At 36.9% G+C, this 14,207-nt stretch overlaps 1 protein-coding gene across 7 annotated transcripts in view; it reads left to right on the top strand.

Moving 5' to 3' along the window:
* The window catches only part of RELN (reelin), a 559,409-nt gene that overhangs the window by 523,797 nt on the left and 21,405 nt on the right, over window positions 1–14,207 (top strand). For all 7 annotated transcript variants that reach the window (XM_002751683.6, XM_002751684.6, XM_078343077.1 and 4 more), the window contains 7 exons: window positions 2,415–2,569; window positions 3,652–3,866; window positions 6,048–6,225; window positions 9,243–9,418; window positions 9,565–9,671; window positions 10,723–10,965; window positions 11,686–11,861. In XM_002751683.6, the coding sequence (XP_002751729.4) occupies window positions 2,415–2,569; window positions 3,652–3,866; window positions 6,048–6,225; window positions 9,243–9,418; window positions 9,565–9,671; window positions 10,723–10,965; window positions 11,686–11,861 (1,250 nt within the window). The remainder of the gene's footprint in view (window positions 1–2,414; window positions 2,570–3,651; window positions 3,867–6,047; window positions 6,226–9,242; window positions 9,419–9,564; window positions 9,672–10,722; window positions 10,966–11,685; window positions 11,862–14,207) is intronic.

The raw sequence follows: 14,207 nt of genomic DNA, 5'->3' as shown, positions 1-14,207 counted from the left end.
TCCTCTGAGGTATCAACTGTGCTGCTTCCATAGTGGCTCCAAGCCTCCAGCTGCATCTGTTCAGCTTCCCAGGAAATGCTGGGACTAGCCAGAAAACTTTTAGAAAAGAATTGGACTGCCAGGCACGGTGGCTCACGCCTGTAATCCCAGCACTTTGGGAGGCCAAGGCGGGTGGATCACGAGGTCAAGAGATCGAGACCATCCTGGTCAACATGGTGAAACCCCGACTCTACTAATAATACAAAAAATTATCTGGGCACGGTGGCGCGTGCCTGTAATCCCAGCTACTCAGGAGGCTGAGGCAGGAGAATTGCCTGAACCCAGGAGGCAGATGTTGCGGTGAGCCGAGATCGCACCATTGCACTCCAGCCTGGGTAACAAGAGTGAAACTCTGTCTCAAAAAAAAGAAAAAAAGAAAAGAATTGGACCTATAAAATCAAAGCATATTATGAATCAGATGCAACATATATTATAGATGTGTTTAATATCTAACTTTTCTGGGATAAAATAAATGTAAAATCACCTCTTCCAGAAGAGAAGTGGAACTGTGAGGGGCGTGCAGGAAGGAGTTAAGAGAGAAGATCAACACAAAGGATGTACTCTGCATTAATCAATTCATAGCCTTGCTGCTTAGGTTTTCTTAAACTCTTCCAAATCTGTTCCTTCAGTAGTATTTTCCTGAGTACATTTCCTGGAAGTGTTAACTGTTAATCAGGTTTAGAAGTGGAGTCAAGACTAATTAAAAGAAATATCTCTGCAGAATGCTTGAATATTTATACTTAAATAATCAATTATTAAGAACATTACCAAAGTAAATTTATAAAAGTATTATCTTAGAATCCTAACTTCTTAAATAATCTCTATAATAATATTTTATTTTACTTTTGGCCAAATTAAGTATGGTTTCACATTTTAGGACATAAAATTGATCTTTATAACAAACTACACAATGCAGTTTTAATTTTTCTCAACTCATTTCTTGAACTCAAAATCATTTGTTTCTAATTAAATAGGGTGCTGGCCAGGATCTGGGAAAAGGGGAAATAAGGAATACTTTTTCAATGGCTATAAAGTTTTTGTCATGCAAAATAAATAAGTTCTAGAGATCTGCCGTATGACATAGTATCTACAGTTGAGAGGATGATATTGTGCACTGAAAATATGTTAAGAAGATGTGTTTTTTGTTAGGTGTTCTAAACACCCTCCTCCCAAAAAATACACACACATATACATCAAAGAACACAAGGACGTTTTTGGAGGTGATGGGTTGATTTGGTACCTTGCTTGTGGTGATAGTATCATGAAGTGTGCATATTTCCAAACTCATCAAGATGTATATTTCATTTTTTAAAGCTAATTTTTTAGAGACAGGGTCTCACTCTGCTGCCCAGGCTGGAGTGCAGTGGCACAATCACAGATCACTGCAGCTCTGGACTCCTGGGCCCAAGCAGCCTCTTGAGTGGCTGAGACTATGGGCATGCAGCACCACACCCAGCTAATCTTTTTTTAAGACTCAGGATATCACTATGTTGCCCAGGCTGGGCTCAAGAAATCCTCCCACGTCAGCCTTTCAAAGTGCTGGGATTACAGGAATGAGCCACCATATCCAGTTAAGATGTATATTTTAAATGCACATAATTTTTATATGTCAATTATACCTTGGTAAAATTATTTTAAAAATCATTACAAGCTTTTTACTTACCCAGATAATAGTTTCAGAATTTGAATAGACGTAGTTAACAATATTCCTCATCCTGTTACTAAACATTATCTCTCCTGACTGGGCATGGTGGCTCATGCCTGTACTCACAGCAATTTGGGAGGCCGAGGCAGGCAGAACACGAGGTCAAGAGATTGAGACCATCCTGGCCAACATAGTGAAACCTTGTCTTTACTAAAAATACAAAAATTAGCTGGGCGTGGTGGCGCTCACCTGTAATCCCAGCTACTCGAGAGGCTGAGGCAGGAGAATCACTTGAACCCAGGAGGCAGAGGTTGCAGGGAGCCAAGATTGTGCCACTGCACTTCAGCCTGGTGACAGAGTGAGACTCCATCTCAAAAAGAAAAAAAAAAAACTATTCTTCTTTATATGCTATCTAAAAAGTAAAATGTCTATCAAAAAATATGCTATTTCCTTTTGATTTTCATTTACAATGCATGCAATATACTTTTTTTCTATGTGTAGATTAATACCTATAGTTGGATAGTTTTGTGTGTGTACTAATATCAGACAAAAGTCAATCCTCTTAGTATTGATGTTCCTGAAACAATGTATTTACGTTAGTGTTTTGTCTGTAAAGTGTATATAATATGAGCTGTTTCTACTTAAAATAATTCTCTGTCTTGCTTGTGAAAATTTGCTTCAAGTGTTTTTGTCACAAGTTCGTCACAAGACTTTGTTTTTTTGTTTTAAGTGAATGAGCACTGGCTATTCCACGATGACTGTACGGTGGAAAGGTTCTGTGACTCCCCTGATGGTGTGATGCTCTGTGGCAGCCATGATGGACGAGAGGTGTATGCTGTGACCCACGACCTGACCCCCACTGAAGGCTGGATTATGCAATTCAAGGTGAAGATCTTGATTATATAAACAACCGTACATTAGCAATATAATAAATCAAAAATATCATAGAGGAAAGATCATCTAGTATTTCATTGACTTAGTATATACTTTGAAAAGTAAATTTCCTATTAAGGTAATATACAACTCAAATTGCTTAATGATTAAAAGTACTTTATTTCTGAACTATTTCAAGTTGAAAGTTTTACAAAAGTAAATAGGTTTCTGCTCAGGATGAAATACTGATAGAGAAAAATATCAACAATAAAAATGTAGGATACTGATTATAACTCCCGAGTTAAATCATTATATGACTTAGGCAATTTGTTTCATCAAGAGAAGATTAAAGCTATAATGCTTATTTCTACTTTTTTTTACAAGAACATTTGGATGTTTCTGGAGAAATGAAATTATAGAAAACAAAGGCATGATTAGCATTAGTGCCAACATCAACTTTGGCTAATAGTTTTGCCAAGATTTTATGTTAACCAGTTTATCCCGTCTACCTAAATCCCACTGTATTAAAAACAATGTCACATTATAGCTGTCATCATCAACGAAAGGTGCTACTGTGCCTTCTTTAAACTACCTTCAGTTATCACTTCATTTCATCTTACCTGCAGTTGAAAGTGATGTATTGAGAGTCACAAATGGTCCAACAAAATAGTAAAATAGTACAAAATAAATTGTCATAAATTGTACAACAAAATAGTGAAATTCGTAAAGCTGTTAGCAGTTCTTCTTGGTTAAAGATCCTGCCAAACAGAAGTGCCAGACCATTAACACAACTAACAATTTGGAGGAGTGAGCCCAAGCCTTTGAAGGCTTTCAGCCAGCATGGCAGAAGCACAGGTCTGAGTTTCTCTCCAAACCCCCTACACAGTATATTTGGCACTTTCGATAATTTGTTACCTGGGGCAATCATGGTAACTTCCTCTGTCCATTTACAGAACAAATAATGAATCTGAAAATACAGGATAGATGTGGTGCAGTGTATAACAAGTGATCAGCAGCTTTTTTGCTGCCATGTCCTTGGAGCAGAATCATATAATATGGTTTTAAAACCTTGATCTTGCTTTTCTGTTTATTAGATCTCTGTTGGATGTAAGGTGTCTGAAAAAATTGCCCAGAATCAAATTCATGTGCAGTATTCTACTGACTTCGGTGTGAGCTGGAATTATCTGGTCCCTCAGTGCTTACCTGCAGACCCAAAATGCTCTGGAAGTGTTTCTCAGCCATCTGTGTTCTTTCCAACTAAAGGGTGGAAAAGGATTACCTACCCACTTCCTGAAAGCTTAGTGGGAAAGTAAGTAGAAAACAAAAACAAAGCCTGGTTCCAAACAGTCAGAAGTCCATTAGGTACACTGTTGTTAACCTGAAATTATGTGTGTTTGTAGTAAAGTACTTTATTTCTCCCTAACTCTAAAGGTTCTCTAATTTGGTGACTTTTATTATAACTTCCATGATGAGGTAACTTCTGACCTCAACTTGTAATCCTCAGACTTGGCAAAATGGGCTTTCACAGACTCTTCTATTTTCCATACCTCAGTCTTCAAATGGGGACAGAGCAATAGTGATGGCCTGGGAGCCAGACAAAAAGATGTACCCTACCTTCTCAACCTTGTAGACTGTGGACTACTGTGCATCATATACTTTCCACATTATTGCCTTATCAATCTGTGATAGACAGAGCCAGAAACAAGTCCTAACTCATTATGCTATTTCTACAAGTGTGACTTATAGGGTCCATTTTTCTCTTATCAAAGCATTATATTCTGCTCCTGCAGTGAGAGGTAATTAGCCTGGACCAGGGATGAGCAGAGCTGATTAAACCTTGCTCTGCAAAGTCTGGGTATATATTAAATGAAGGCAATTCAAAAGTTTTATCTTCTACTTTAAAATTAGGGGGAAAGATACACCAAAAGAAAATAACAGGTGCACCTCGACTGTTAATCAGATAGTCTGACTAAATGAAGAATATTCTTGTAAAACATACAGAGGCTTTGAATAAAGTTCTTACACACAGATTTCCCAGTGTCACCTAGATGTTATTATGAACATACAGAGAAGCTTTGAATAAAGTTCTTACACACAGATTTCCCAGTGTCCCATAGATATTATTATGACCACTCATAATTTTCTGGAATGTATCTAAAGAGCTTATTCAATTAGCATACTAAGGAACTAAATAGGGATGCTTTCAGCTGCAAGGAACAGAAAACCCAATTCAAACCGGCTCAAAATTTGTTGTATCTGTAATGAACGATCCAAAGATAAATGAACTCTAGGGTTGGTTGATTTGTAAGTTGGACAGTGTCTTCAGGGACACTGTTCTTTCTTATTCTCTTAAGAGAATATCTGCTGTCCACAGCACTGGTGCCATACTCAGCTCTCAGGCTGGTTTTGCTATTGAACATGAGATGGTAGCCAGAGAACTGGGGCAGGATGCTTCCATACTGACGTCCAATGGGAAAGAAAGACAGTTGCTTTTTGTTCTAAGACAGCCAGAGCAAGCACCACCTTGCATCCCATTGGTACCAATTAGCCACTCAATAGTTACAAAAGTGGTATTACAACGATTATTTCATGGATTATCTGGAGTGAAATGGATGCTGGGGAACCACCATGATGTTCATCGTAGACTTATTTTCCCCTCACATTCTCTCTCTTTTTGTAGTAATGAGGTATAAGTTACATTCAGTAAAATACATACATCTTAATTGTTCATATCACTGAGTTTTACTATTGTGTAACCCATGTAACCACCAAATAAAACAAGATAGTCTGTTTATATACATTTATATCACCCCTAGAAAGTTCCTTCATGCACTTTGGACTCTTTAAACCAAAATAGTGTGGCACATTTTAATATAAGGATAATTATGCGGCTTGCTTTTTTTCCCCCAGAAGACAGAGAAGAACAAAGATGAAATTAAAATCTCAGAGAAAATGTCCTTTAATATAACCCTTTCAAAATTGTCTTCTAATTAGCATAGTTACTCTGAGAATATTGATTGTCTTCAGGGAATTTAGAAAATGCTGCTTCCCCACCACCTGAGGGCTGTGTGTATGCTGACGAGGCTCTTGTCAAAGGCATCACTCACCTTCTGCACAATTTCAGAAATGCAGTTAGTGAATCTAAATTGTGTCATGACCATGGAACTCCAGTTCAGAAGAAACCTGATTTATGAAAGTTACAGATTTGTATTTTTAAATATTTCTATTTCTTGACACAGGGATTCCACTGATTTTAATTTTGTTGTATAAGTTTGCTCAGATATTCTAAAATTTAAATAAAATCAGCTTGAAAGTTCCATTACTAGAAGGACAAGAGTGGTCAGAAAACATTTTTTATTAACCCATTTCATCTAGTAATAGTGACTGTATTAAATGTTTTTCTCCTGAGTACTGAATACACATGCAGGACAATGGACCTAAATAATGTTAACTTTTGTTTTTCACTCCTTTGCTTTTGTATTGTCAATAGTCCAGTAAGGTTTAGGTTCTATCAGAAGTACTCAGATATGCAATGGGCAATCGATAATTTCTACCTGGGCCCTGGATGCTTGGACAATTGCAGGGGCCATGGAGATTGTTTAAGGGAACAGTGCATCTGTGATCCGGGATACTCAGGGCCAAACTGCTATTTGACCCACACTCTGAAGGTAAGGCTAAAGCCCTGAACAGAAGCACTATCACATCATGGGCCATGCCTAAGAACTAACTTATGTATGAGACATAATATATAATAATGTCCTTTGAGTCCCCCAGGAAATAAATCATTTGAATGGAAACTTTTAAAATGTCATATTTCCTAAGTACAAGAATATTAGGATCAAGTTCTAATACAGTTTATCCAGTTCATAAAATGAGCCAGATTGTATGAATTACAAATGACAAACACTCTGGGTTTCTTTTTATTTTTTTCTTAAGCAGACTCTTAATTTAACTTAAAGTCAATATTAAGCCTTTTTAAACTTCACTTTTTCAGTTGATGTACTATTTGAAGGAGGATATTATTGTTATTGTTGTTGTTGTTATAAAATAAACCAAATAATATAGACACATTATTACAAAAGACCAAATGTTCAAAAAGGCCTAAACAGTATCTGAATTTTTGTTTAGAAAATTCTATGTTCTGGTTTGTTGACTGCTGAAATATTGTTGTGTATTAAGAATGGAAAGGTCACTTCTGAAAGCTTTATCTGTTATATCACTATTGAATATGCAAAGCTAATGTGGTTACCCAACACAGTTGCCATATATGCATTCTAATTCTGTGAATAAACATAGTACATTTGTCATTACAATAACAGAAAAATGACTAAGCTTAAAAAAGCAAAATTCCTCGTGATTGAAGTCCAACATATGAGAGGCAACAATATAAACAAAACCTGTTCTGTCAATTGTGTTTGTTCTAATACCGCAACTATGGAATCGAACATTTTTTTAAATAAAATTGGAACACTGCTCATTTCTGTCTGAAGATATAAGTACATTATTAACAAATGAGGTTACCATATGACAAACATAGCTTTATATGCCACAGCTAATTAATAAACTTTTGAAAATCTAATTTTATTCATGAGCACTCAAATTTTATTAGTATTCCTCAGTTGGATAAGAAATTGTACAAATCTATAAATTATAAACCCTGATTAAAATCTTCTCACGAGAGTTTCTGTGGTTAACCATGCATTTCTTCTAACACTTGTTTTCTTACCAACCTTCAATTATAAAACGTATTCATTTGCTATCCATTAGTGAGTGAAGTCAGACTGACATTTGACTGTATGTCTTTTACTATAGAATTGATTATCTTCTAAGTTTGTGAAAAAGAAGCTCTATTTAAATCATTTTAAGTATACAGTAAGATAGAACTCTCCTTAAAATGAAAATATATAGGTTCTTCTGTATACAGTTATTGCAATTGCAATGATAACAAATTGCCTTTATGATATCTTTTCATCATTTTAAAAAACAAGAAAAAAATGTGTCTCTACCTAATACTAATCTGAATTATGGCCAGAATGAAAGTACGGAGGATAGAATGAATGGGGAAATTAAGACCTTGACTATGAGGAGATAAGCAAATTTTGCATAAAATGTAGCTGTGAACCTTTATACACTCTCTGAAAAACATATTTTCTGGTTGTCAGTCATTCTTAGTTAAAAGAATAAACTGGAGACCTAGGGAAAAATACTTTATTCTAGATTTTGAGTACCTCACATCACCCTGCAACTTGGCCCTGATAAACAGGTGAAACATCTTTCTAACTGCCTTCTAAGGTTTACTTTCTTTTGACTTTATACAGAGAACTTTGGTTTCAAGTGTCCCTGCCTAGCCATATAGTCCTTCAAGGTTCAGTCTGTGCTAGAGGCTAAAGGATTCTGGCTGCCTAAAGTAGCCTCCAAAGTGAGGGCACACACACCAAGACAATCCATTGGGGAATGCAGGGGGGAAGTGCCAGATTGCATGTTTATATTTTATCTTAATCCTTTCAAATTTCCTTTTTCTCGCATGTTTCATAATATACATTACAGTAGTACTTTTATATACTGTATAAATAAATACACATATTTGGGGGTATATGCATAAGTAACTTTTTACAGATAGAAGTGTTATTATAACTTGGCTGGGCATGGTGGCTCATGCCTGTAATTCCAGCACTCTAGGAGGCCAAGGTGGGCAGATCACTTGAGGTCAGGAATTTGAGACCAGCCTGGCCAACATGGTGAAGCCCCATCTCTACTAAAAATACAAATTAGCCGGATGTGGTGGCACACACTTGTAATCCTAGCTACTCAGGAGGCTGAGGCATGACAATTGCTTGAACCAAGGAGGCAGAGGTTATCTCGGTGAACCGAGATAACAACACTGCACTCCAGCCTTGGTGTCAGAGCAAGACGTCATTTCAAAAAAAAAAAAAAACACCTTGCTATAGTTGACTTACAATTATTTTAAATTTCAGTTATTAAATATTATTTGAGCAGTTTAAATGATTATTAGTATACGATAGAAAAGAACATTGTGGAGATAGTCTGCTGTTTTTTTAAACAACGTTGGAAAAGCATTTGAAATCAGCTCTATTTTTTTTTATTTTTTTTGAGACGGAATTTCGCTCTTGTTACCCAGGTTGGAGTGCAATGGCACAATCTTGGCTCACCGCAACCTCTGCCTCCTGGGTTCAGGCAATTCTCCTGCCTCAGCCTCCTGAGTGGCTGGGATTACAGGCACGTACCACCATGCCCAGCTAATTTTTTTGTATTTTTAGTAGAGATGGGGTTTCACCATGTTGACCAGGATGGTCTCAATCTCTTGAACTTGTGATCCACCCGCCTCGGCCTCCCAATGTGCTGAGATTACAAGCGTGAACCACCACGCCCGGCCCAGCTCAATTTTTTTTTTTTGGTATATTTTATTGCACTTTAGGTTCTGGGGTACATTTACAGAACATGCAAGATTGTTGCGTAGGTACATACATGGCAATATGGTTTGCTGCCTCCATCCCCGTCACCTATATCTGGCATTTCTCCCCATGTTATCCCTCCCTAACTCCCTACTCTCCATTGTCACTCAGCTCTATTTTTTTAAGTCCAAGATATCACTCTGTATTGTCTTAAATATTCCATAGCCATCTAAAATTGTTTTTTAACCACATCCTGCTTATTTTTTTCCCAGACTTTCCTGAAGGAACGCTTTGACAGTGAAGAAATCAAACCTGACTTATGGATGTCCTTAGAAGGCGGAAGTACTTGCACTGAGTGTGGAATTCTTGCTGAGAACACTGCACTCTATTTTGGGGGATCCACTGTGAGACAAGCGATTACACAAGATTTGGATCTTCGAGGTGCAAAGTAAGTCAATTTCTTGTTATTTCTATTACAACATAGCAAACTGGTCCAAAAACAAGGAACACTTGTATGGAAGAAATTATCTGGGACTTGAGTAGAGTATGTGTTCTAATGAACTATTCTGATAGATAATATATGCTTGCATTCAGGTTCCTGCAATACTGGGGGCGCATCGGTAGTGAGAACAACATGACCTCTTGCCATCGTCCCATCTGCCGGAAAGAAGGCGTGCTGTTGGACTACTCTACTGATGGAGGCACGTTTCGGGGGGTGTAAACCACACCTCAGAGCAGAGTCCCAAATTCCATCTAACACCCTCAGAAAAGTCTCTGCAAACCTTTGCTGACTTCACAGTTTGAATGGTGAAACTCACAAAGAAAAAGCTACAGATCTTGTTTGTATTACATGTTCCTTACAAGTGACTTCTGTGTTATGCAAAAAGGGAACAAGAGAGAAATTACATTAAAAAATACAGTTCAAACTTTATGAATAAGGAAAACAAACTGTATGCTTTACTGAAGCTTGATTATAAGTGATACAGTTAAGAAATACATTTTATCTGATTTTCCAAGTAAAAGATCTTTTTAAAGCATTTTAAAAAGCTTCTTTATAAATAAGCATGCAATAAATACTGTAGAGAAACTATAGAAATCTTCAAAAATTGTGAAAAAAGTCCGATTTTGTGAGTTTATCATAGAATATTTTAATAGAATTCTGTTTTGTTATTTTGAAGTAGCTAAAACCAGACCAGTAATACCATGATGTCTTTAGAAAAATCTCTTTAGCAGATAGATATCATTCTTAATAACTAGCTGATTAACAGATGACCCTAAAGTATTTTAAGACATTTGAAGGAGATTTTCTTACTTAAACATCCCACCTACAGTTTTATCAAGCAAGAAGAGATAAACTTTATACTAGTCCAAATAATTATAAATTGCATAAAATTACAATAACTATATTTTAATACTAATAGCTGTTGTCTAGAAACATGTAAAACATGGGTATGCCTCATTATTTGTGAGAAATAAGAATAAAGAAGTAAATAAAGCAAAACATAACTAATTTTTACTTCAGTTTTTATTTTGGCCAACTCTTTTGAAATATCCTTCCCCTTATATCATCAGCCTCATACAAAACAGTGTTTATAAATACTAAATACCTAACATCAAAGTCAGCAAAATCAATTGTTATTTCCTGGTTGAAAATTTCTTTGGGAAATTCACAGTATCTGAAGTATACTGATGGTTGATAAGGAGGAAGGAGATTCTAGATTTATTGCTATTTTGGTATATTTGTTATTATAGGAATAACCTGGACTTTGCTCCATGAGATGGATTACCAGAAATACATTTCTGTGAGACATGACTACATACTTCTTCCTGAAGATGCCCTCACCAACACAACTCGACTTCGCTGGTGGCAGCCCTTTGTGATCAGCGGTGGAATTGTGGTCTCTGGGGTGGAGCGTGCTCAGTGGGCACTGGACAACATTTTGATTGGTGGAGCAGAAATCAATCCCAGCCAATTGGTGGACACTTTTGATGATGGTAAGAAACATGACATTGAACAATTTTCTTTCCCTTGAGCCTTTCTGTTTATGTCTTCAGATACATACATGAAAACCATTTATAAGGATAGCCTGGGGAAAAATGACAAATGTGGGTGAAGGGGAGAAAGGAAGCAAAACACACTGCCATGTGTGTACCTATGCAACTGTCCTGCATGTTCTGCACATGTACCCCAAAACCTAAAATGCAATAAAAAATTAAGAGTGCCTAGCATATACTCCTCTTCAACAACTGTTAGCTGTTATTTTGCCCAGTGGTTTATAAATCTTCAAAGTTGGCTGTCTGTGGAAATGTCAACTGAGAATTCAATAAATCCTGTTAAAGGCAAAATGTCTAGCTTTAAAAATAATTTGAAATTTTAGTACCCCAAAATAATTTTAGTTTCTTTAGTAATTAATGTGTCACAGAAATACTTAATGCACTGGCTGACAAAGTCTATCAAGAACTTTTCAGTGGTAAGTTACCTAAACTAGCAATTACATTTTAAAAGTATGGTAATAACTATACTGTCATTTAATAGTCTTGTCTAAGTTCGATTTCTCACATTGGATTTATGCATTATCCCAGTTAAATAAAATAAAAATCAATTCTAAAGAGTAAGCAGAAAGCTAGTAGAGCATAAACATTTAAGGATTTCAACAATAAATCAATCAATTTAAGAGAATAACATGCCATATTGCTTTCAATTTTCCTTAACAGAAGGCACGTCCCATGAAGAAAACTGGAGTTTTTACCCTAATGCTGTAAGGACAGCAGGATTCTGTGGCAATCCATCCTTCCACCTCTACTGGCCAAATAAAAAGAAGGACAAGACTCACAATGCTCTCTCCTCCCGAGAACTCATTATACAGCCAGGATACATGATGCAGTTTAAAGTAAGGAAAACTGGCTCTTTAAACAGAAAGTATCATTGCATTTGCGGGCTGTGGATTGGGGGGAATGTTTATTCAACTATAAGGAAATGACTAATATTATTTATTAAAAGAGACTTAGTTTTATGAATAAAAAGAGGTCATCTTTTGCAAAGACCTTTATTCAAGTATGATTATTTGAGGATAGATAAAAATCCCTGAAAATGTTGGGGCATAGCAAGAAATGTAACTATTAGACTGGTGCAAAAGTAATTGCAGGCTGGGTGCAGTGGCTTATGCCTGTAATCCAGAACTTTGGGAGGCTGCAGGAAGAGGATCACTTGAGGCCAGGAGTTCAAGACCAGCCTGGCCAACATGGTGAAACCTCGTCTCTACAAAAATAAAATAAAATACAAAAAAGCCAGTCATGGTAGTGCACACTTGTAATCCCAGCTACTCGGGAGGCTAAGAAACAAGAATTGCTGAAACCTGAGAGGCGGAGGTTGCAGTGAACCGAGATCGCACCACTGAACTCCAGCCTGGGCAACAGAACAAGACTCTGTTCCAAAAAAAAAAAAAAGGAATGGCAATTTTATGTCATTAAAAGTAATGGCAAAACTCACAATTACTTTTACACCAACCAAATATATTCTATTTCATCTATGTTATCTAGATTTCAGTCTCACTAACTTTGTAAATAAAAAACTCAAATAGGAGACTCTACCTACTTCTAGCACTCTGTAACACTATCTCCTTTTTATGCTGCACAATTCTCTCTCCATCCTTTCCCTTCCTCTCTCTCTCTGCCATCGTCTCTCACTCTCTGTCTGCCTCTTTCTCTTACTCCGTGCCTATTATGTGCATTGAGCCACTGGTTTCTCCATCTCTTTTTTTCAGTGTGTCTTTCTATTTTCTTGTGTCTCTGACTTCATATGCCTGTACTACATTAGTCCAGTTGGAACTTCATAAATCTTCAAAGAATTAAGGAGGACTCTCAAATCTTTTAAACTGTATATTTATTCATATAGAATGGAAGTGAAGATATAATAAATACTTAATAGACACTTATAAAGGCAAAGCAATATCAATTGATGTGTCTCTGTTGCAAATACCTGTAATCCCAGCACTTTGGGAGGCTGAGGAGGGAGGACCTCTTGAGGCCAAGAGTTCAAGACTAGCCTGGGAAACATAGCAAAATCCCAATCTCTACAAAAAAAAATACAAGATAAAAAATTAGCTGGGCATGGTGGCATGTACCTGTAGTCCTAGCTGTTCAGGAGGCTGAGGCACAAGAATCACTCGAGCCCAGGAGTTGGAGGTTACAGTGAGCTGTGATCCCACCACTGCACTCCAACTAGGGCAACAGAACAAGATTCTCTCTCTCTTTCTCTCTCTCTCTCTCTCTCTCTCTCTCACACACACGCACACACACACACACACACACACACAGATACACATACACACACACACAAAGTCATTACAGAAATGCATTGTATTACTAGGTCATTTTAAAGACATCAGTTATTAATACCCTATTTTGATGTACTACGATAACAGTTAATAGTAAGAATCTTTATTAGCAGAAATAAAAATGTTTTTGCTTTTTACCTCAGCTCTATGTTAAACTCTCCTTCAGAAACTGGAGGGTAAGGCAAGCTCCCCAAATGCTACCACTCCTTTGGGACTATTTTTAACTTAGTGATATGAAGCAGTGTTAGACCACCTCTACTTCTAAGCTATGTTCCTTAAGAGTGAAGATTTTCCTTCTACCAGGTTCACATTGTGGCCCAGATCAAAGGCATTAAATTTGATTGAGTTGATTGGAGCCTCCTCTTTTGTTACAAAGTAACAGAACTGAAGAGACTGGGTCTCTCTTTCTCTAACCAAGGCAATTTCTTTAGGGAAAAAAAAGAGAGTCTATCCTTAAAAATTTAGTAAAATATCACTAAAACTGCACACTTAAAAGTCACCAGAAAATTACCGTACCCGACATAAGCAGCTTTTGCAAATTCCCCATCTTCCCTTTCCTCTGTGCACCCTTTGACAATGTTATTCTTGCCCTCTCCAACCTGTGGAATTCTCTTTCCCCTAAGCTTCTGGCTTCCCTGCTGGTCCTCCTTTTACTTCTTTGATATCTACTGTCTTTTAGCTTTTCTCCCCTTAGCCCTCTAAATGTCAGCATTTCTCAGTATGTATTAACTTTCTTCTCTCTCCATAGACATTCTCACCATCAGGAATTGTATCCAGTCATCTCGCTTCAAGTATCATATCTTGAAGGGCAAATCTCAAATCTGCATATCCAACCTTGACTGGCTCCCTAACAATTAATTCAATATTTTAAATAGCCCCTACACATTTCTACATCTTCAT

This window comes from Callithrix jacchus, chromosome 11 (assembly GCF_049354715.1).
Source record: "Callithrix jacchus isolate 240 chromosome 11, calJac240_pri, whole genome shotgun sequence".
NCBI classification, from domain to species: Eukaryota; Metazoa; Chordata; class Mammalia; order Primates; family Cebidae; genus Callithrix; species Callithrix jacchus.
Note: the sequence above shows the minus strand (reverse complement) of the source record. Positions and strands in the feature narration are given on the sequence as shown.